General features: G+C 41.3%; 2 protein-coding genes across 2 annotated transcripts; both read left to right on the top strand.

The window, feature by feature from the left end:
• The first annotated feature begins 995 nt into the window (after window positions 1-995).
• On the top strand, window positions 996-4,299 carry ASDURF (ASNSD1 upstream open reading frame). Its single transcript, XM_064452014.1, has 4 exons — window positions 996-1,225; window positions 2,598-2,651; window positions 3,202-3,277; window positions 4,166-4,299. The coding sequence occupies exons 1-4, from the start codon at window positions 1,136-1,138 to the stop codon at window positions 4,234-4,236; spliced, it is 291 nt and encodes a 96-aa protein (XP_064308084.1). The 5' UTR covers window positions 996-1,135; the 3' UTR covers window positions 4,237-4,299.
• ASNSD1 (asparagine synthetase domain containing 1) lies at window positions 4,259-9,029 on the top strand. The gene is made up of 3 exons (XM_009514635.2): window positions 4,259-5,740; window positions 7,362-7,543; window positions 8,701-9,029. Exons 1-3 carry the CDS (start codon window positions 4,259-4,261, stop codon window positions 8,948-8,950), a joined length of 1,914 nt encoding a protein of 637 aa, XP_009512930.2. The 3' UTR covers window positions 8,951-9,029.
• The last annotated feature ends 13,371 nt before the right edge of the window (window positions 9,030-22,400 follow it).

The following is a 22,400-nucleotide window of genomic DNA, read 5'->3' as shown; positions in this document are numbered from 1 at the left end:
TACCTTAAAGAAAAAAACATATAATCTTAATATATGTAAATAGTATATAATTCATATTTCCTCTAGAATACCTTTAAGCACACTGCTTAAAGGTATTTCATAGAATCATAGAATGGTTTGGGTTGGAAGGGACCTTTAAAGGTCATCTAGTCCAAACCCCCTGCAGTGAGCAGGGACATCCCCAACTAGATCAGGTTGCTCAGAGCCCAACCCAAACTGGCCTCGGCTGTTTCTAGGGATGGGGCATCTACCACCTCTCTGGGCAACCCGCTCGAGTGTTTCACCACCCTCATTGTAAAAAGTTTCTTCCTTATATCAAGCCTAAATCTACCCTCCTTTAACTTAAAACCATTACCCCTTGTCCTGTCGCAACAGGCCTCTTTGAAGAGGTTGCCCCCATCGTTCCTATAGTCCCCCTTTAAGTACTGAAAGGCCACAATAAGGTCTTCCCACAGCCTTCTCTTCTCCAGACTGAACAACCCCAACTCTCTCAACCTGTCCTCGTTAGGAGAGGTGTCCCAGCCCTTGGATTTTTGTGGCCCTCCTCTGGACCTGGATTTCAGAACAAGCTGCCTGACTCTAGTCCAAAGTCACCACCACACTGAACAGACCAAAGGCAAAGCATTCCCTTTTATTTTTCATTTGATTTTTTTTTTTTCCTTCACACTCCAGAAGGCCCAGTTTCCAGCCATTCTCATTCCAAACAGCATTTTCACCTTAGCCTTGCCAATACCCTGACAGAGCAAGGTGAGGGCTCACCACCAGCATGTGATTCCCAAGAGGTCTTTTACCGGGCCATAATTGCTAATTTTATGCCATAAGATTGGCAATTTTACACACGGCGGCAACAGAAACGGGATCTCTCGGTCCCCTCAGCCCTCAAGTGCGACGCCCGCAGCCCCGCCCCGCCCCTCCCCGCCCCGCCCCGCTGGCTCGCGCTTGCCGCTCCGCGCATGCTTGGTCACGCCTCCAGCGGCGGACGGGCTAATAGCTGCTCCGCCGCACGCATGCGTGCACGACGCTCTCCCCATCCGCCGCCGGGCCGTGTTGCGCATGCGTTGCCGGGTCTGGCAGCTCCCTGTCGTCGGTGTCGCGCGGCCGCTGGTCTGTGCGCGTGGTGCCGCCCCGTGGGGGGATGTCAGGCCGCGCGCCGTGGCGGGAGGAGGAGGGGGAGGAAGAGGAGGAGATCGCGAAGCTGCGCCACAAGGAGGAGCTGAGCCGGAGGGTGAGCTGAGGCGGCTTGCTGCTGGGGGGTGAGGGGCCTGTGGCGTCGCAGGCTGAAGGAGGGGAGCGCGGGTCCTGTCAGGAGGCCGGGGCTCCTGCGGTACGGTGTCCTCCTGGCCGGGCTTGGGGGAGGGGGGCTGTCCTGCAGCCGGTTCGTGTGGGCGTCGCTGTTAGCTCTCTCATCAAGTTGGCTTTTTGGTTCTTATTGCTCCAGGTTGAGCTGGAAATGTTATGGGAGTCGCAGTGGGGTTTTTCTCTGTAGCATCCCCTTTAGCTGCGTCTGCTCCAGCAGTCCCGAGGGGTTTCAGTCACAGGGGCCGGCATCCCGCATAAATCTGCTCTGTTTTCCGTGGTGCCAACAGCTTTGTTTAGTATGAAATCTGTCGAGCCCTATGGAAGCACTTTCCCTCAAAATGAATTCCTTTCCATGTGGCCATAGCGTATAAAGTCAGTGGTATTTTTAATTGCCTGGGAAGCTGTAAGTCTACCATGTAACAGTGTTGTAGGTTGTAATTTCTGTTATGCTTAAGTGGCTGGTTTAGTCCTTGGGGAAAAAATGACACAGCTGTTTTGTCTGTTGGAATTGTAAATATAAAATATTGATGTAGCTGTTGGAAAAGTTGTCTTTTCTGCATGCCACGTTCAGTTTGGCTAGCCTACTTCTGTGGCAGCTTTCTACTGTTGCGCCAATTCCAGGGGACACAAAGGAAGTACAAAGGAAACCAAATTATTTGGTTTTAAGCTGCTGACCAGACTTTGTTCTGTTTGTTAGCTTTTGTGATGGGCCGCCTGATTGCTCTTTAGCATTCATAGCTGTTATTATAAAAGAAAATGGAAGTGCTTTCCACCTCTGCCAGTGCAGCTGAAGAGTGGTAAATCCTACTAAGGAGGTTTTTGCAAAACTCCAGAGCAATAGAAAGACTTCCGTGGCTCTTAATACAGTTTTAGGGGTCTGTGGTTTTTATTGGTTTCATTTTGGATCTGGAGAATGGTTGTGATTATAAAGTGTGTTGTAGATACTATGCTAATTTTTTTTCTAAAGTTATTTGATGTTTTATTAGTTGTTTGCGCATTTTCTTTTCTTACGGGGGGAAAAAACGTGATCTCTGGTTATGAGTGCCTCTGGCTTCCCAGTAGTGATTGCTTTCGAGGGTAGGAGAAATATCAATCCATGCAAGATAACCTGTTTCTAGGGCAGTTATTTAGTATTTCATTTTTATATCTACTGCCACTTTGCCTTCAACGGTCCATTCAGAGAACAGCAGCTATACCTGCATGTGGCTTTCTTAAAGATATCAGTAAGCGTGTTCACCACCAGGATTATAATACAGTGGTTTATTTTTAATAATTGAAGTGCATCTTTTGCATTTCAGATTAAAGAGCAGAAGGTTGTAGTTGATGAGCTTTCTAATTTGAAGAAGAACCGGGTAAGTATTTACAAATTTGTTTGTGACTGTCTCATTTTAGCATCAGAGAAATAAGCATAGAGACAAGAGGGGAAACAAAATCGGAGCGTGCTATATTTAATTTGGTTTAATATAGATTTTAGTACAGATATGGTTGTCTGTTCTCAGGATAACTTGTCCTCCAAATGGTTTGATTATGTACACTTGTGCAGCTTAACACGGTACATTGTTGGGCTTTTTTGCCTTTTTATGTTTTATCTGAGTTATTTCATTAAGATGTTTGAGTTGATCAGAGACTTCATGAAGTATTTTTACTTTCCAGGTGTATGTGTGTTAAAATAGAACGTGATCCCTCACGCATGAGGAAAAGAGAAATGCAGAATAGTCATGCATTGATCATGAAATGTTTTCGATGGTACGGCATTAGAATGTTGGTGTTGTCAGGGCAGAATTTACCCTTCTGGCATAAAAATGAAAGGAGTATCTTGGCAGACCTGCATCAGCTTCTGCTGCAGTGTGGTTGCTGGAGTTTGTTGCTTTGACTTAATGCAGCGTTGGTTTTGTTTTACAGAAAGTTTATAAGCAGCAACCCAATAGCAATATATTCTTCCTTGCAGACCGAACAGAAACGCTATCTCAATGCAAAAGTAAGTTTGCAGTGTAAAAGTTGATAAAATAGTTAACAATTTAAAAGCTGTACTTGTAGCTGTTAATGATTTCAAAGGTATATTAAAATTAAAAACTGGCAACTGTATATCAAATGCAAAGTAGACTTCAGACATGTTCTTGTCTTCCTGGACTGGAAAAATGTGAAAGTGTTTCCAATTGATATATGGATGTGAAAAGAGCAAGTGCTGAAGATGTAGGAAGAGTGAGAATGTCCGCCCCACAGAGGAGTTTCTGTTCTCAGTGCCCTTTGGGAAGCTGTATAGCACTCTGTCCCTTAAAAAGGAAAAAAAGCTAAAAGTTGTATGGGATCAGTAGGAAGAAAATAATGACAAGTTAAACTGGAGGCTAAGCTAGAAATCTTTAAGTAGTTGAAAGAATGGGTCTGTAGGATTATGAAGACAGGAGAGTAGATGACAAAGAGTTGATGATTGAACAAACATTACGAGTGTATAAATTGAGAAGTATAAATTTATTTTCTGAAATGAACAATTGCTACTTTCATTTTCTTTGAGTTAATAGTGTTAACATTTTAACTGACACTTCACTTTTATTATTACAAATGTGTAAATTATGCCAATCATATAGGCAAGACTTGGCCATTCCCCCAGTTTTTATACTTGTAGTGTGGCTTTCTTTGGGAGGAAGAAAAAAAAATCTTTGTATAATTAAAGAGGAATAAGCTACAGTGAGCTATATTTGTGTTACACCAATACTATAGCACTTTTGTTACTTAGTGTTTCGTGTTTATCTCTTTAATTGAACAAGTCTCTGGACTTACTAATTTCTTACATACACCCTTAAACTTATCTACTCATAAACTTACCAGTTTATGGAACTGATTATTCCTGTATTTTTCTCTTACACAGATACATTAGATGAATTAAAGAAGGCACATCAGGAGATGGAAAATTCAGAAAAGACTAAAACGAAGAAATAGTCCATCTGAATTCAGAATCGCAATGTGTGGTATTTGTTGCGTTGTTACCTTGTGTGGCCAGCATGCTGTTCATGATTTCTTTAATGAAGACATACTCTACTGTCTTAGAAGAAGAGGACCAGACAGTAGCAAACAGTTGATAAAAACTGCATCTGATCTCTCTTATGAGTGTCTGTTTTCTGGCCATGTACTTCACTTGAGGGGACTGATGACTCCTCAGCCTCTGGAAGATGCCAATAACAACGTTTTTCTTTGGAATGGAGAAATTTTTGGTGGAGTGCACGTAGGAGATGTAGAGAATGACACTGAAGTGATGTTTCATCGTCTTGCATTATGCAGTAGTGAAGCGGACATTCTGTCACTCTTTTCATCACTTCGGGGTCCATGGTCTTTTATTTACTATCAAGCATCTAGAGACAGTTTATGGTTTGGTAGAGATTATTTTGGTCGTCGTAGTTTGCTTTGGCAGTTCAGTAATGAGGATGACAGTGCTTTCTATCTCACATCTGTAAGTGTTTATTCCAAATCAGGTAACCAATGGCAAGAAGTCCCAGCATCTGGAATTTTCAAAATTGATCTCAAAGCTTGTGCAACCACTAAATCTTTGTCTTTAACATTGTTTCCGTGGAAGTACAGCTGCACAGAGAAAGCAGCAGAAGAAATATTCATTAATGTTCTGGACCAAGTTTCAAAAGATTTACCGAACCGCATACCTCTTGTGATGAATGAATCAAAACTGTGTCTCACAGCACCAGTTATCCCCTTAAATAAAGCAATTTCTGAAGCTTCAGGTGAATGTCCAGGCACTAATATTAGCGACATTATCCATATGGTTTCTGTAGAAACCCTTCAAGGATTTCTTGCAGAGGAACACAAGAAAAAATTAGTCCATCAGTTCATTGATGTTTTAAGTGAAGCGGTTAAGAGACGGGTTTTATTTCTCTTTAGAGATGAAGATCAGAAAACAAGAGAAGGTCCAAGCATGCCTAATAGGAAAGCACACATTGCGGTGCTCTTTTCTGGTGGCATTGACTCTATGGTTATTGCAGCCCTTGCTGATAAACATGTGCCTTTAGAGGAGCCAATTGATCTTCTCAATGTAGCCTTTAGTATAAAACAACAAGCTAAGCAAGAGAGTACCACTAAAAAACATACCAAACAGGAAGTACAGCTCGATTTGCTTTGTCCTCAAGAAAGTTGTAAAGATCTTGATGCTAAAACTGGTGCTTACTTACCTTGCTTTGATGTTCCAGACAGAATCACTGGTAGGGCAGGACTGAAAGAATTAGAAGCCATTAACCCTTCAAGAACTTGGAACTTTGTGGAAATTAATGTTACGCTAGAGGAATTGAAAAAAATGAGACATCAATGCATTAATCACTTAATTTATCCACTGGATACAGTCTTGGATGACAGCATTGGCTGTGCAATTTGGTTTGCTTCCAGAGGGGAGGGTTTTCTTAGTAACCAAGGAGAACTGAAACCATATAAAAGTCCTGCAAAGGTACTGGTTGTTTTCTGCCTTATGCTCGACCTGTGAATGCAAAAACAGTTATGTTTCAGAATTCAGCAGGGGTCTTTAACATTCACAAGACTTCTGAAATTCAGTGGCAGAATATACATCAGTTCTGTACTGATAACCTTTGTGTAGTTCTGGAGTTAAAAACTGCGTTCAGTTCTTCTGTCATGTAACATGTATGGCTTTTTGTTAAGCCTGAACGAGCAGCAGTGTGACTAGGAAAAAATAACAACTACCATCTATCATTTTTGGTGTTTCAACTCCAGTAGTGGGTAACTGCTATTCAATCCAAATCGAATAGGTTAACAAATTTAGAGATAAACATTAAGTATTAAGTAATATTGATCTGTGCCAGCATCCCAATGTCTGTAAAATTACTAGCTTGTTACTTAGGCATACTATGTTACAAAATGGCAATTAATAGTGGCAGAAAAGATGACTACTTGGAATGTTTTGTAAATAGAGTCTGACTGAATGACCCAACTACAAAAAAAAGTTCTTTTTTTCTTTTTTGTAACTTATTTACATGTAGTAGTTTTTTCTTAAAAACTTTTTAGTAACCAGATGGTTTTCTTGGGAATTTGATTCTTATTTCTCACTTCCCAAGTCCTGATGGTTTGTGTAGGGAAGAATAAACTGTTTAATTTCAGGAATTTGCAGTTCACTGCTGCCTTTGCTTTTTCAGGCTTCGGTTACTTTTCTACTAGTTGCTAGATCTTAAAAACAAAAAACCACCACCACCAAAAAACCCAACAAACGTAATAGTTTGTGTAAAAACTAGTGCTGTCGAACGCAGTTGATTTAGCAGACTGATCTATTTAATGGGTTTGTAAAACATAAAAATTCATGTTGGGTCCAGAATATGTTGAAATGGGTCATGAGTTAATAAAACATAAGGAAATTGCCATTCTCCCATCAGTTCCTTAGTGCTGTGCACAGATAAAAAATTAGTTGGCTACTAGCTGGTGTCAGATCAGTGAAAAACACTTGACTGTTTATGTTCAGAGACTTCCACTTTTATAGTGAATTCCTGTTGAAGGCGCAGTAATGGACCAGATGTCATAGTGGTTTTCTCTTGAAAACATGTTACGTGCTTATCACTGAGTAGACAGAACGACATGACACTTTTTCGTGTAATGCAGTTGTTATTAATCCAGTAGCTGGTAAATTAATAATCTGGGTGTAAATTCAGGTGTCTGTTTAGAACCTACAACATACCGCATAATCTATGGCAACAATGGTTTTTTATAAATGCTGGTGGTTAACAAATTCTGGTTTTTTGTAGCAGAAACTAACAAAGACATTCTTCAGAGGTACTGGTCTATTTGTGATGTGTTATTTTGGTGTTTTTTCCTTGCCTCAGTAGAAATGTTTGTGTGTACTTTTAGCTCTGATTGCAAAACTGCTTCAAGTTTCCAGTGACTTTATTGGGAACTGTTTCAGACTCTGTAAATGTGTAAGGCACATTCCATCATGATAGGTGACATATTTAGAAGATACGTATTAAAGTTATTCTCCTTAAGATGTAGTTAAACATCTAAGATCTGTTGCATGTTATAAGCTTCCATAGATATTAAGAATTATTTCTTTTATTCTGTTTTCTTAGGTTGTGCTTACAGGAATTGGAGCAGATGAACAGCTTGCTGGGTATTCTCGACATCGTGTTTGCTTCAAAAAATACGGCTTAGAGGGTCTGGAAAAAGAACTTGAGATGGAGTTAGATCGCATTTCTTCTAGAAATCTTGGAAGAGATGACAGGATTATTGGTGATCATGGAAAAGAAGCCAGGTATTATTGTTTTAACATGAAGCAAAGCTGGTTTTGCCAGTTAGATTCTGCTTTCAACACTCCAACAGAAAACTTAATTGAAACTTGTATGTGTTTTATTATCTCTAAGTTCTGTTGCAGTTTTGTTAATATGTACTGTGTTGTGGGTTTTTTGTTGTTTGTTTTTTTTTTTAAAAAAAAGTGGTCTTGTAGTACTGTGGAACAGTTACTTAAGGAACTTCAGCAACTTGAACACTGCATTTCCATCTGGAAGTTTTAAGAAACAGCAACAGATGTTGAAATAGTCAAAATCAAGTTGGTTTTATCATTTTAAGTGGAGCAGTCTTCTGCACAACTTTGAAGTGTTCTGGTGTGGTCATTTGGGGAGTGACTTTGGAGAACAACGACGTAACATAGAAGCCATGTATTCCTGTCCATGCAATAAAAGCATCATCAATATGGACTGCATTTCCTGGTGGTTAAGTCAGGATAGCTAAAGAATAATTTAATTTGTGATTATTTCCTCCATGCTACCACCAGCTTGCAAAAAAATACCTTAGGTGTTGTCCAGTAGCAGAGGCCACCGAGGTGCATGAAGGGTCTTCTCACATGCTTTTTGTGCCAGTGTTTTTCCAAGTCTGTTCTTGGTTGCACATTTTCAATTCTGCAGTTGCAGTGGTGGACAGGCGATGCTGTTAATCATGCTTGTGATTAGACATGAATGCCTGGAATTTGGAACATTGTCAGAATTGCTTGTGGAAAGATTTTTGTTTGAGGGGCAGTGTAGTTTCATACAGTATTTTTAAATACTTAGAAGTTATCTTGAGGTGTTACTTTAAAATTTGTCTTGCTCTTCCATTGTATTTTCAGATTTTCTTCATAATTTTTGTTTTGTATAAACCCAGCATTTCCAGTGCTTGTTCTTACTCTTTTCTTTGCTTGAGTTTTGAAAACTTCCAAGATTCTGCGTTTAAACATGATATGTTACGTTTTCTTTCTTGAAGAGAGTGTAACTGCTTTGGAGGCTTGCCTCAGTACTGTGACACTAACATTAAAGGTACATCTATAGTTAGGAATTGACACAGACTCTGAAGCCTTTGCACATGGTTTAGGGAGAAACCAAGACTATTTGTATGAAGTTTTTTAAACGGTCTTTCCCATGTATATCTTCCCTTTAGGTTTCCTTTTCTTGACGAAGATGTTGTTTCATTCCTCAATTCTCTGCCCATCTCAGAAAAAGCTGACCTGACTTTACCTCGAGGAATCGGTGAGAAATTGATTCTGCGCCTTGCAGCCAAGGAGTTTGGCCTTACAGCCTCAACCATCTTGCCAAAAAGGGCTGTACAGTTTGGATCTCGGATTGCAAAGCTAGAGAGCCACAATGAAAAAGCATCTGATACATGCAGCAGACTGAAGTTATTTCAATAGATTAATTATAAAGCTACATTTTGAGATGCTGCATTCATCCTATATGCAAATTCAGTAAAACTTTAGAGTTTTCTTGGAATGTTTGGTCTGGTTTTTTACACGCTTGGACATTATTATTAATCATCAAAGTAATACATGTAAGATGTGTACTTGTACTAGAGACTCACTATGGATGCAACCTTGGAGAGGAAGGGAGTACTGGGCTCTGGGGAGGAGAGCATAGCCAGAGGTTGGCTTTCCTACCCTTCTGAACCAGTGTCAGTGTTGCAAAAAGCTTATTGAATCTGTCTAATCTGTCACGTGTATAGAATTCAGTACAGTAGGCTTTTTTCTGTTGTGGAACAGTCTTGCAGCACCCCTTTCCTGAAGGGTTCAGGTTATGGTTTTAGAAGGGAGGGCATGATGAGGAGCTGGTCTGGGTTGCCAGAGCAAAAAAGAACTGAGGGTCTCTGGCCTTGTTGCATCTTGGAGATCTGCCCTCCAAGCATCATGTTTGGCCTTTTGTTACTTAAGAAACAGACATCACACACACGCGCGCACACACTGGGTGTTTTGGGGCAATCCTGTGCAGCCTCCCAGCCCTTGGTCAGTTTTGCAGGGCTGGGTTTGGTGGTGGTCCCCAGGCTGGGACTTCCTCTACTCCCAAACTGGGAAGCTCCATCCAGGCTGTTCTTTGTCCCGTGTTGGCTCCCCTAGTTTGCTACCTCTCCTTTAAGCTTTAGCTCTGCTACTTCTAAAGTTGCAAAGCATCCATTGTGCACTTCAAAGAAGATGTCTTTTAAACAAAACAAAAAAGGTCTTTCTCTCTCAAAATAGGGCACTCTGGGAGAGTATGTTGGTTCAGTTATGGGCCTGAAATAGGAATGGACTTCCTCTCAAGAGAAGCTTGAGTTAGCTTGTTTTTCTAATTGGGTATGGAAGGTTTGCAAAGGTAATGTTATAAGAAAAACTGGATACATGCTTTCCAGTGTTGTTGGTAAGGACTGAGCTTAGTACTCAACTTGCTACCTTAAGGTTCTGGTTTTTATGTTTGTTCAGTTGAGAAAGGAAAAATCATACCAGGAAAAAAATCCATTTTTATAAAAACCATGATACATCTATTACTACAAGGTATCTCTAAGGGTGTAAGTAGATTTTCAAAATAATTTGTCCAGTCTATAGAGAAATATTTATTACAAAAATGTAAGTTTCAGACTGTTTTAAAGCACTGGCAGATTTCTTACTGGTGCTCTGAGGAAAGTTGACTCTCCAGTATCTCAGCCTGGAATGTTTGCAAGAGTTCTTGCATCATGCTCTAAAGCAAGTGGAGATTGGACAAAGGGGAACGTTAGCCTGGTGAAATGTGACTGTTCATTGTTTGTTCTCTCTGTAGTGGTGTTGCAGTATTCCTAGAAGTTAGATGTCACCTGGGAGCCTAAGAAAAAAAAGTTGTGCTTTTTATACCTAGGCAAATAATTTCTTTCCCAGACTAAGAGACCCCTGATATTTAGAGAAACATGAGACATAATCTTGCAAGGCATCAATAATTTTAGATAGGAGAAAGAAAACATATCATTTGCTGTTGGCAAATTTCTCCATTTATCCAGTTATTCATAAATTAATTTATTGTTACTATTTATGGTACACTTACTATTATTTATAGAGTTCCTTGACAAAATGTTTGGTTCTGGGGTGGGGAGGGGAGGTGGGGGCAGGAAAGACATTTTTAAATGCTGATGCATTGAAATCACATTCTGTCATATTTCCAAGCAACCTACAGGAATGTTACTGTCTCTTGATCTTGTCCTTAAGAGCTTTATTGTTTTCTTGCAGATACTAGTATAGCTCTTGATTAAGTAATATTCTCTCTCTTTTTTTTGTTAGCCTCTCTGTGTATTGTGTTTTAGAAACAGGAGAATATTCTTGAAAAATGCTCAGGCCTGATAAGCGTTCCCTAGAGCTGAATAAGCTGATGAGCTGCTTGTCAAACTTAGTAGCACAGTAAAATGCTAGTACCTTGTTTACAAAGTCTGGCAAAAATAAGTAGAAAGAATTACTTCCTACCATGTCCTCTACTTGGCTGGCTTCAAAAGATGACACACAGTGCTCACTGGAGATTGTGAGTGAACTGCTGGGCCAGCTAAAAAATCTATGTACCCAGACATCAACTTTGCTAGCACTGATGGATACAGATATGCCCTGGTATTGTTAAGAAGTCCATCAGATTTTGAAAAAATTGGCTGTTGGAATTTGCTGTTTAAACCTTCCATCAGTTCAGATGTGAGTTATCATCACCGAACTTCTTGTCAGCTTCCTCCAGCTCACACTGATACAAAAATTGGACAAATTTTGATCAGTGTTGATTACATGGCAGGATTTTGGGGCATATATACCCAGAGAGAAATGTGTTGGGTTCTTTGAGTGCTCTGAAAGGGGCATGGATACTGATGGGAAAACAGATGGAAATATTTTTTGAGTTTTTGTTTGGGAGGCAAGTACAAAAAAATTCCTATTTAAAAAAATACTTAATATTGCATGTAGTTTATACATGTCATTCCTAAAAGCTGGTTTTATGACTCAATAAAATACAGATCATTGGATCGCATGCAAAATTATAAAGCTGATATGAAATACTGTAAATCAACACATTTCCAAAATATCTCAGCTTCCACTGTGGTATTTAAGTGATTGGTCAGATTTTCAAAGGTCCTCAGTATTCTGAAGCATTCTGTAAGAGTGACAAGAGCTCCAGGCTTCTGAATTCTTCAGAATACCTTTCTAAAGACGCATATATTTTTTTCCTAGCATTTTACAGTTTTGTTTATATTATTTGCCATGTCTGTATAATTAAGATTTAAAATTAGTTGCCTTGCTATATAATGTATAAGGTGGTATTAGTGACAAAAGAATCTTCTAACTTTCTAACAAACACATAACCAGTAATTCCTAGCGTATTAATAAAAATACTGTCAGGTTATATATGCAACACTAAAGTGCATCTGACAAATACATTTTTAGAACTGAAGAATAATGCTTACATTTAGGTGGTACAAACATGTTTTTATGGCAGGCAACGATAGAGACCCTAAAGGGTCTCATTTGACCTTGTAGAATTTGTGCTCATTCCCCATTTGCAGGTCTAATTGGTATTTTCACTAAACATGATTTTGAGGAAACAGGTGTGAATTTTTTTCCAATTGTTTCTTCAGAAGCTTTTGCTGAAGAGCTAACCTCTCCTGCAGACTGACACATTACTGTATCTTAACTGGCCTCTGCTGATCTTAACACATTGGTGAACCTATTCATTGCGTCAAACCTAAATACATTTTTCATGTAGCTCAACTTGTGTAGTACCGAGTGCCAATTTAAATAGCATATTACAAGAATATTGCATAAAAGACACTTATTCTTCTCTGTACTGCTTGGATTCCAAGTTGGATCTTCATTCGTATTTTCATCACCTATCTGCAGGAATATAGAGTACCTCAAGTTAATGAACTCTGATTCCATTTTTACTGGGGTTTAAAAAGAAGATGGAAATCCCAGCTTTAAACATCTTCAGGCCTATTCTAGTAAGAAAACTGTAAATTTAATAATTCTTTAAATTCAAATTTGACATTGATATTTTTAAATCTTCTAGATATCAAATCTTGTAGGTTTTTATGTTTAAATGATATATCTTTATATATTAAATACTAAAATAACTTTAGTGGTTTAAGCTGTTGTCATATTGTTACTTCTTAAAAAAAAAAAAAACAACCAAACCCCCACATCTTTCTTTATATCTTGTGGAGTTAAAACTGAAAGAGAATTGCCGCTGGTTGTTTCTTTAGGGTTTTTTTGGGGGGACCCAATTTCAAATGTCAACATCTTCAGTATACACAGAATGAGTATTTTTATACTTCCATGGAAGAAAGAGCTTGATGTTGGTACGTGTCGTGGTTCGGCCTCAGTCGGCAACTAAACACCGCGCAGCCGCTCGCTCACTCCCCCCACCCCTGTGGGATGGAGAAGAGAATCAGAAGAGCAAAAGAACTTGTGGGTTGAGATAGGCACAGTTTAATAATTACAATAAAATAATAATTATAATAATGATTATTATAATAATGACAATAATGATAACATAATAAAATGGAAAAGGAAAAACCAGAAACACAAATGATACAGTTGCTCACCACCCGCTGACCGACGCTGCCCGTCCCTGAGCCGCCATTGCTCCCTCCGTCCCCCGGCCAGCTTCCCCCCAGTGAACATACTGGGCATGACGTTACATGATGTGGAATATCCCTTTGGTCAGTTTGAATCCGCTCTCTTGGCTGTGCCCCCTGCCCTCCTGGCTTCTTGTGCACCCGGCAGAGCAGGGGAAGCTAGAAAAGTCCTTGACGAGTACAAGCACAGCCAAACATCTGTGTGTTATCTCAACATTTTTTTTCATGCTAAGTTCAAAGCACAGCACGATGCCAGCTGCAGTGAAGAAAATTAACTCCACCCCAGCTAAAATCATGACAGTATCCACCCCTTATTCCAGATCATTTACATCATGCTCAGGTCCCATGCTGTCCAATACAATTTCAATACTCCCTACCCGCCTTCTCATCCTTTAACAGAATATACAGATTTCATTTATCATTCCCCTAGTCTATGAACCACCCCTGTAAAATGCCCATGAAATGTCCATTGAGTTCATTTAGTTCATGACTTTGGGTTCCATCTGTTGTAAGGTTCTTTCAGAGAGATGCTGTGTGTGGTGTTGGATTGTTACATGCTGAAGTCAGTCCTCATTCCATCACCACTGCACTTTCAGTCCTTGTTCTATCACTGCTGCACTTTGCTTGGTTCAGTTGAAAGTTCATTTTTTTTTGTTATTAATTTGGGAGATTCCCTCCATGACACCATTGATATGGCATATAGCAACCATAGTAGTGATGACATACAACATTATATAGCAATTAACAGCATATTATTCATTGTTCTTGTCTGTTTTCACCCAAAATCAAATCCCCCTGAGGTACACACCGGATACCTCCATCCTCCCGCATCGCCCACCAAGTGCACCCAGGTCCTCGAGCAAACACAATCCCACAAGTGGGTTTGCCTTTGCCTGAGGCAGGAATAACCCAGACTGTTTTGCCCAACATATTTTTTGTGTGCACTACAGGGACTCTATCCCCTTCCACAGTACGTAAGGATTCTGACTGGGCAGGGCCAGCTCGGTTGGCAGATCCCCTCGTGTTGACTAACCAGGTGGCCTTCGCTAAATGTGTATCCCAGTGCTTGAATGTTCCACCCCCCACTGCTCTCAGTGTAGTCTTTAACAGTCCATTGTACCGTTCAATTTTCCCAGAGGCTGGTGCGTGACAGGGGATGTGATACACCCACTCAATGCCATGCTCTTTGGCCCAGCTGTCTCTGAGGTTATTTCGGAAATGAGTCCCGTTGTCTGACTCAGTTCTCTGGGGTGCCTTGTCACCACAGGACTTGTTTTTCCAGGCCCAGGATAGTGTTCTGGGCAGTGGCGTGGGGGACAGGATATGTTTCCAGCCATTCAGTGGCTGTTTCCACCATTGTAAGCACATGGCGCTTGCCTTGGCGGGTCTGTGGGAGTGTGATATAGTCAATTTGCCAGGCCTCCCCATATTTGTATTTCAGCCACCGACCCCCATACCTCAGAGGCTTTACCCGCTTCACTTGGTTGATTGCAGCGCACATTTCACATTCATGGATAACTTGCGCAATAGTGTCCATGGTCAAGTCCACCCCTCAATCACAAGCCCATCTGTATGTTGCATCTCTCCCTTGATGGCCTGAGGTGTCATGGGCCCACTGACCTAAAAATAGTTCACCCTTATGTTGCCAGTCCAGATCCACCTCAAGCACAGCTAGTTCCCTCAGGTACTGGATACCTTTCTCCATGGTCATCCATTTCCCTAGGCGAAATACAATATCTTCTTTGAAGGGGCACCTTTCCTTCACTCCGGACAGAATTCACCTCCAGAGGCTGAGGGCTGGTGTTCTTTTCCAATTGGTTTATCAATACCCCCTTCCCTAGAGAGGGATCCCAGGTGTTTGGCTTCCTTCCCCTCTAATTCCAGGCTACTGGCCCCATTATCCCAGCATCAGAGCAGCCAGGTGACAATGTGCTCACCTGAATGGCACCCGAAATCTTTCCGTATATCCTGCAACTCACTCAAGGATAGGGATCGGGTAGTTTCCATTTCTTGTACACATTCTTCTTCCTCCTCCTCTTCTTGTGATGGCCCTGGTTCTTCAAAATCTCTTTCTAAATGAGTTGTCTTCCAAGATTTCTTCTTGAGTATAGGGGCGACTGAAACTGGCACAGGTTGGTCCTCTGATTTAGCTGCAACACTTGTCACTGGGGTTGGAGTAGCTGCAGTGTCTGTCGTGGGGGTTTGAGTGTCCGCAGTGCTTGTTGCTTTCCTTGTCTTTGTCTTTTTAGATCCAGAGACCTTCTCTTCCCCTTTGGGGTACTGAATAGGGTCAAACAGGGCTCGATAGGCATGAGCCAGGCCCCAGGACATTGCAGTGATTTGTATCTCTCTGAAACTGCCAGGGTGACAGCATACTTCCTCCAAATATTCTACTAATTTTTCAGGATTCTGCACTTGTTCAGGGGTGAAGTCCCACAACACTGGGGGTGCCCACCGTCTTAGGCATTTACCCATACTATCCCACATACCCTGCCACGCATAGCTAACGAGCCTTTGGGCAGATCTCTGGATTATATTCTTAAATTGCTTATTAACCGTAGACAGAACTGACACCGTCTGCCAAAGCAATACCAACAGACGTATCTTAACTACCCAGGGATGTTCAAGATACTGAAAAGTTGTTGTAATGAAGGAGGAGACATTATATAAGATGGTAGTTAACGTGCCATTCTGTATTTCCTCCATAAAAAACCTCTCAGAGGAGGAGGTATAATCGCTAATTGTCTCCATGAGGTGGTAGCTGAAGTACAGTAAAAGCTTCTATGCAAGACCTAAATAACCGATAATGGTCAAGGCCAATGTTTTAATAACAAATCTCCTAGGCAAAACATCTCTAATCACTGCAGAGCACAGCAAACTACAAAAGCCAACAGCAATTTTTAACGTGTACTTTACAATCAGCATGGTAGAGACTGGACAAACTAGTATTAAGAACAGATGAGTCAATGCTGTGACCAGCAACTGTTATTATCTCAAACCCTTCATGCCCCATGTTGGGCGCCAAAATGGACTGTCGTGGTTCAGCCCCAGTCAGCAACTAAACACCGCGCAGCCGCTCGCTCACCCCCCCCACCCCTGTGGGATGGAGAAGAGAATCAGAAGAGCAAAAGAACTTGTGGGTTGAGATAGGCACAGTTTAATAATTACAATAAAATAATAATTATAATAATGATTATTATAATAATGACAATAATGATAACATAATAAAATGGAAAAGGAAAAACCAGAAACACAAATGATACAGTTGCTCACCACCTGCTGACCGACGCTGCCCGTCCCTGAGCCGCCATTGCTCCCTCCGTCCCCCGGCCAGCCCCTCCCAGTGAACATACCGGGCATGACGTTACATGATGTGGAATATCCCTTTGGTCAGTTTGAATCCGCTCTCTTGGCTGTGCCCCCTCCCCTCGCGGCTTCTTGTGCACCCGGCAGAGCAGGGGAAGCTAGAAAAGTCCTTGACGAGTACAAGCACAGCCAAACATCTGTGTGTTATCTCAACATTTTTTTTCATGCTAAGTTCAAAGCACAGCACGATGCCAGCTGCAGTGAAGAAAATTAACTCCACCCCAGCTAAAACCATGACAGTACTCCATCAGTAAAGGATATTTCATTCGAGATCATGATTCTAGTTTGCTGTCTGTCTTGTAATATACATGTATGGATGCCTTTACAGCTAATAAAGTATGAGAGAATATCGTACTTGGTTAAAACTAGTGTCAGGGATAAGGTAAAAACGCTTGCTCCAGGAGTTCATAGGTTTTTCCAGGCTGTTTTTGCTTGGTTATCTAAGTAGTTCTTATAGAACAGGCTAATACAGAGTTCAGTACTTATTTCTCAAATGAGTATGTTATATGAGCATAGCCTTTAGCTGGCATTTCTGGATGGCAAAATAGCAGTCTGAAGAACAATAAAAAGATTCACCTGAGAAGGTATCTACTATTCCCTGCGGGATGCTTCTCATTAGATACGGGTTTAATTTGCCGTGACGTGCAGATGATCTGTGTAAAGAGGAAAAGCTCTTCTAAACATTAAATGAAATCACAGTTGTACCTCAGTTCCCACATTCACTGAGCATTTGTAAGGCTTGTGAAGCTGGAACTCCACTGGTCATTTTATTGATGTAAGCAGTCAGCTGTTGATGCAAACAGTCCTAACAGCTGATTTAGTAACTTTCCTCATAGACTTCCTGTTGTGCGTTGGGCTGTAAGGCTCAGTTATTTGACATGGATATGCCAGATAGAGAATGTTACCCCATTCCAGTGATGGAATTTGATGGTAAGAGGTAAGGAATGTGCACAGTAACATAGATACTATAGTATAATCTTTAAAATAATACAAGTCCTTTCTGATTTCAGATTGGCGTTTACTTAACTGAAATTGCTGAGTATACTGTGAAGGTTTAAGAGGAATAAAGATTTTTGTAGCTGAATAAAAATTATTTTGATTCCAGTTTGATGGGTTTTTAACAGATTAAATGACACTATCAAATACTAATTTAAGGTCTGTACATATAGTACAGTTGCTGGTAACATACAAGGTTGGTGGCTAAACATTGTGCAACTGTTTATTTTGTATAATGCAGTTACTTTTTCTGGAAATAATTAAACAAAAGTTCTGTAGAAACAAATTAAAACATAGATGTTCATCAAAATAACAGCTTGGGTTTTTTCAGTGCTTTGAATTCAAGCATGTGAACATATCCTTACAAAAGCACTATAAAACCAAGGTTTAAATTGTAAACAAGCAGAGGCTGTGGTTGGAGGGTTTTTTTCTTCCCTTATTTGAGCACTGTAAAACTTATAAAATGTCCTATAGGAGGCAGTGGTTGTATTTCATGTAAGAAAACTGCTCATCTTGCTGTAGATGTATTAAATCCCAAGTAAACGTTGTTCATTGTACTACTCTAAAACTTATTCAAACATATTTAAGGAAGATAGAATTTAAAGAAAAAAATATTTTTAGGTTTAAAATCTTACCAATTGTTTGGCTGTTACAATTACTGAATATAGTTTAAAACAATATGACTCCTGAAGTGATATAAAATGATTACATTCTATGGGTTTTATTAATATCCAGGGGGTTAACAAGTAATGAGGACAAGGCATATATATTGTGTACATTGCAGCAGGCTGCAAGGGATCTCCAGAGGTTGTTTAGGTTACAGCCTTGTTCTGGGTGAAGGACTGTCATGGTTTAACTCCAGCTGGCAACTAAGCACCACCCAGCTGCTCACTTGCTCACTCCCCCCTAGTGGGACGGGGGAGAGAATCGGAAGAGTTTTCTCACTTTTACTCGTGGGTTGAGATAAAAACAGAATCACAGGTTGGAAGGGACCTCAGGGATCATCTAGTCCAACCTTTCTAGGAAGAGCGCAGTCTAGACAAGATGGCCCAGCACCCTGTCCAGACGACTCCTGAAGGTGTCCAACGTGGCCCAGTCAACCACTTCCCTGGGGAGATTATTCCAATGGGTGACTGTCCTCACTGTGAAAAATTTCCCTCTGGTGTCCAATCGGAATCTCCCCAAGAGCAACTTTTGTCCATTCCCCCTTGTCCTCTCCATGTGACTCCTTGTAAAAAGGGAGTCTCCATCTTCTTTGTAGCTACCCCTTAAGTACTGGTACATGGTGATGAGTCCCCTCTGAGCCTCCTTTTCTCAAGGTTGAACAAACCCAGTTCTCCCAGCCTATCCTCTTATGGCAGGCTTCCCAGTCCTCTGATCATCTTGGTGGCCCTTCTCTGGACCCCTTCCAGCCTGTCCACATCCTTTTTGTAGAGCGGGGACCAGAACTGTACACAGTACTCCAGGTGTGGCCTGACAAGCGCTGAGTAGAGCAGGATTATGACTTCTTTATCTCTGCTGGCGATGCCCTTTTTGATTCAAACCAGCATCCTGTTGGCCTTCTGGGCTGCAGCAGCACACTGTTCGCTCATGTTGAGCTTCCTGTCCACCAGGACCCCCAGGTCCCTTTCCACAGAGCTGCTCTCCAGACAGGTGGATCCCAGCCTGTGCTGCACTCCTGGATTATGTTTTCCCAGGTGCATGACCTTACGCTTCTCCTTGCTGAACTTCATAAGGTTCTTGCTGGCCCACTCTTCCAGCCTATCCAGATCTCCCTGCAGAGCAGCTCTCCCTTCTGGAGTGTCTACTTCCCCACTCAATTTGGTGTCATCCATAGACTTAATCAGGCTACACTTGATGCCGTTATCCAGACCACTTATAAAGGTGTTAAATAACATTGGGCCCAATATTGATCCCTGGGGGATGCCACTAGTGACAGGTTGCCACTTGGAAAGGAGCTATTTACCACCACCCTTTGGGTGTAGCCTGTCAGCCAGTTCCCCACGCGCTGCACAGACCACTTGTCTAGGCCATAACACATTAATTTCTGCAGGAGGAGACTGTGGGGGACCATATCAAAGGCCTTGGAGAAGTCCAGGTAGACAATGTCCACTGCCCGCCCCATGTCAACCAGGCAAGTCACTTTGTCATAGAAGGCCACCAGGTTTGTCAAGCATGATCTGCCCTTAGTGAAGCCATGTTGGCTTTTCCCAATCATGTGCTTCATTTGACTTGTGATGGCCCCCAGGAGGATTCGTTCCATAACTTTCCCAGGGATTGAAGTAAGGCTGATGAGCCTATAGTTACCTGGATCCTCCCTTGAGCCTTTCTTGTCGATAGGGGTAACATTTGCCTTCCTCCAGTCCTGTGGGACATCCCCCGTTCTCCATGACTTCTTGAAGATTATGGAGAGTGGCCTTGCAAGGATGTCAGCCAGCTCTCTCAACACCCTTGGGTGGATGGTGTCAGGGCCCATTGATTTGTAGGGGTCAAGCTCCTGTAGTAATTCATGTACTAACTCTTCCTTCACTGATGGTGGGTCAGTGTTTGGTTCAATCAGCAATTTTATTCCCAAAGCCTGGGACCCGACAGAGTTGGTAAAGACAGAGGTGAAGAAAGTGTTGAGGACCTCTGCCTTTTCAGCATCATCGGTAATTGACTCTCCTTTTCCGTTTAACAGTGGGCCTATGTTTTCTGTCTTTTTCTGCTTATGGTTGACATGTCTGAAGAAACCTTTCTTGTTATTTTTGACATCTACAGCCAGTTTCAATTCACGCTGGGCTTTTGCTTTTCTAACTGCATCTCTGCACACTCTGACAATGCCCTTGTAGATCTCGATGGATAATCCTCCACTTCTCCATCTCTGGTATGCTTCCCTTTTGGATATAAGTAGACCCAGGACGTCATGTTTGAGCCATGGGGGCGTCTTGCTCCACTTACTTCCCTTTCCTTTGTAGGGGTTAAATTGGCTTTGTGCTTCCAATAGGGTTCTTGAAGAACTCCCAGCACTCACTAGCTCCTTTGTCTTTCATGGAAGCTTCCCATTGACTCCCTCCCAACTGAGCCCTGAGTGAACTAAAGTTTGCTCTTCTAAAATCGAGAACCCTTGTCTTAGAGCTGACCTTCAGCACACTCAGCAGGATAATAGTTTAATACGCAAAAGCCGCACACATAAGCCAAGCAAGGAATTGATGCACTACTTCCCATGGGCAGGCAGGTGTTCAGCCATCTCCAGGAAAGCAGGGCTCCATCATGCATAATGGTTATGTGGGAAGACAAACTATCATCACTCTGTCTCCCCCCCCTTCCTTCTTTTCCACCAAGCTTTATACACTGAGCGTGATGTCAGATGGTGTGGGGCATCCCTTTGGTCAGTTGGGGCCAGGTCTCCTAGCCATGCCCCCTCCCAGCTCCTTGTGCCCCCCCAGCCCACTCATCTTGACTCTGTGTAAGCCCTGCTCAGCAGTAACGGAAACATCCCTGTGTTATCAACACTGTTTCCAGCACAAATCCAAAACCTAGCCCCATACCAGCCACTGTGATGAAAATTAACTCTACCCCAACCAAAACCAGCACGTTCTCTACCACAATGAGAATGAAGTATTTGCAGAGCATTCTGTTATTATAACTTGCAGTGGTTGAGGAATCTGTTTCAATAGGTAACATGCTCCATTACCTCTCTCTCTTAAAACAGAAAGCTTTCTCTAACAGCATTTTAAGGTTTTTCTGCAAAATAAGCTAACTACTTTAATCCTTCCTGCAATGAACAACATAACACTGGTTTTGTAACACATTTTAATAGACTGATAGTTCTTCAGTATATCACCTTCATTGTTTTAGTCAGTCTCCTACTGCAATAGAGAAACCCAACCCTGTATTTCTTGTCTCTTATGTATTATTCCAATAATAAAGACCAAATATATGCTTCTCTTGGCGCTATATTGTTGATTCATTTTAGATTTGATTCCATTAGTCCTATAAATCTACCTCATTATTTCTAGTCGGTATTTTGTATTTGCTTGTCCTTAAGTGTACTAGTCTACTGAATTCTGTTTTATTTGGTTTTTTGAAAACCAAACATCATTGTATTTGTAAGTAGGTGTTCAGAAGTGTTAGCAGCTGCTTTCAAAATGGTATAAGCTGCAATTTCTCCACTTACTTTTATGCTTTCAATTTTCAGCCACAATTAAAAAATGTACAGAATGAGACACTGAAGCAAACCGTTCAAGACCTTGCATGCTATATAATCACGGTTCATCAAAAGGCCATCAATAACTACTCACTGAGCAGAGATTTTTCAACCGTGTGATTTTTTTTATTTCATTTACTGAGATAGGCCAGGAAACTGTCATGATAGCATTTCTAATTCCTTGTTGCAAGACACCTCCACGTAAATATTTCCAAAAGTCTTTACTACAATTACTTGGGGTATTGTTCACATATACTTGTTTTGGAAGAGCTTTAAGGTTTTTTTTTTTTCATTAAAAAAATAAATCAGTGTTGCTGTATAAACTCTGAGATGAGATAAACATAATAGTGATCTGTTAACTGTATTTGTGGTACCACGCAAGAAAGCTTCTGTGGTGTTAGAATCAAGCTCTCTGGTCCGAACAGTAGTTTTGGGAGGCTTGGTGTGCTCCACTTCCAGTTCCTTAGGATGGGTCCCCAACAGGAAGTACGTATGGGATTTTATCAGCATTTGTTACACAAAAAACCACAGCTATTTAACAATGCTTTCCTCTTCAACGTTCAGAAAGTTTGGAAGCAGGGAGAGACTTCTGAGCAGCAAGACTGACTGGCTTGTTGATCCCAAGGAAGGCAGGACCAGCACTAAGAACTGGGATAATGGAGAGATTAGGTGTAATATGGAGGAAAAAAGGGTTTGCTCACTGTTGGTTTAC

This window comes from Phalacrocorax carbo, chromosome 5, assembly GCF_963921805.1.
Source record: "Phalacrocorax carbo chromosome 5, bPhaCar2.1, whole genome shotgun sequence".
NCBI classification, from domain to species: Eukaryota; Metazoa; Chordata; class Aves; order Suliformes; family Phalacrocoracidae; genus Phalacrocorax; species Phalacrocorax carbo.
Note: the sequence above shows the minus strand (reverse complement) of the source record. Positions and strands in the feature narration are given on the sequence as shown.

Bases quoted from the DNA above. Each gene is read 5' to 3' on its own strand.
- ASNSD1 (XM_009514635.2), top strand. From the start codon at position 4,259: ATGTGTGGTATTTGTTGCGTTGTTACCTTGTGTGGCCAGCATGCTGTT. The intron at 5,741-7,361 runs GTACTGGTTGTT...CTGTTTTCTTAG, and splicing joins CATATAAAAGTCCTGCAAAG to GTTGTGCTTACAGGAATTGG. The intron at 7,544-8,700 runs GTATTATTGTTT...TCTTCCCTTTAG, and splicing joins GATCATGGAAAAGAAGCCAG to GTTTCCTTTTCTTGACGAAG.
- ASDURF (XM_064452014.1), top strand. From the start codon at position 1,136: ATGTCAGGCCGCGCGCCGTGGCGGGAGGAGGAGGGGGAGGAAGAGGAG. The intron at 2,652-3,201 runs GTAAGTATTTAC...TTTGTTTTACAG, and splicing joins CTAATTTGAAGAAGAACCGG to AAAGTTTATAAGCAGCAACC. The intron at 3,278-4,165 runs GTAAGTTTGCAG...TCTCTTACACAG, and splicing joins AACGCTATCTCAATGCAAAA to ATACATTAGATGAATTAAAG.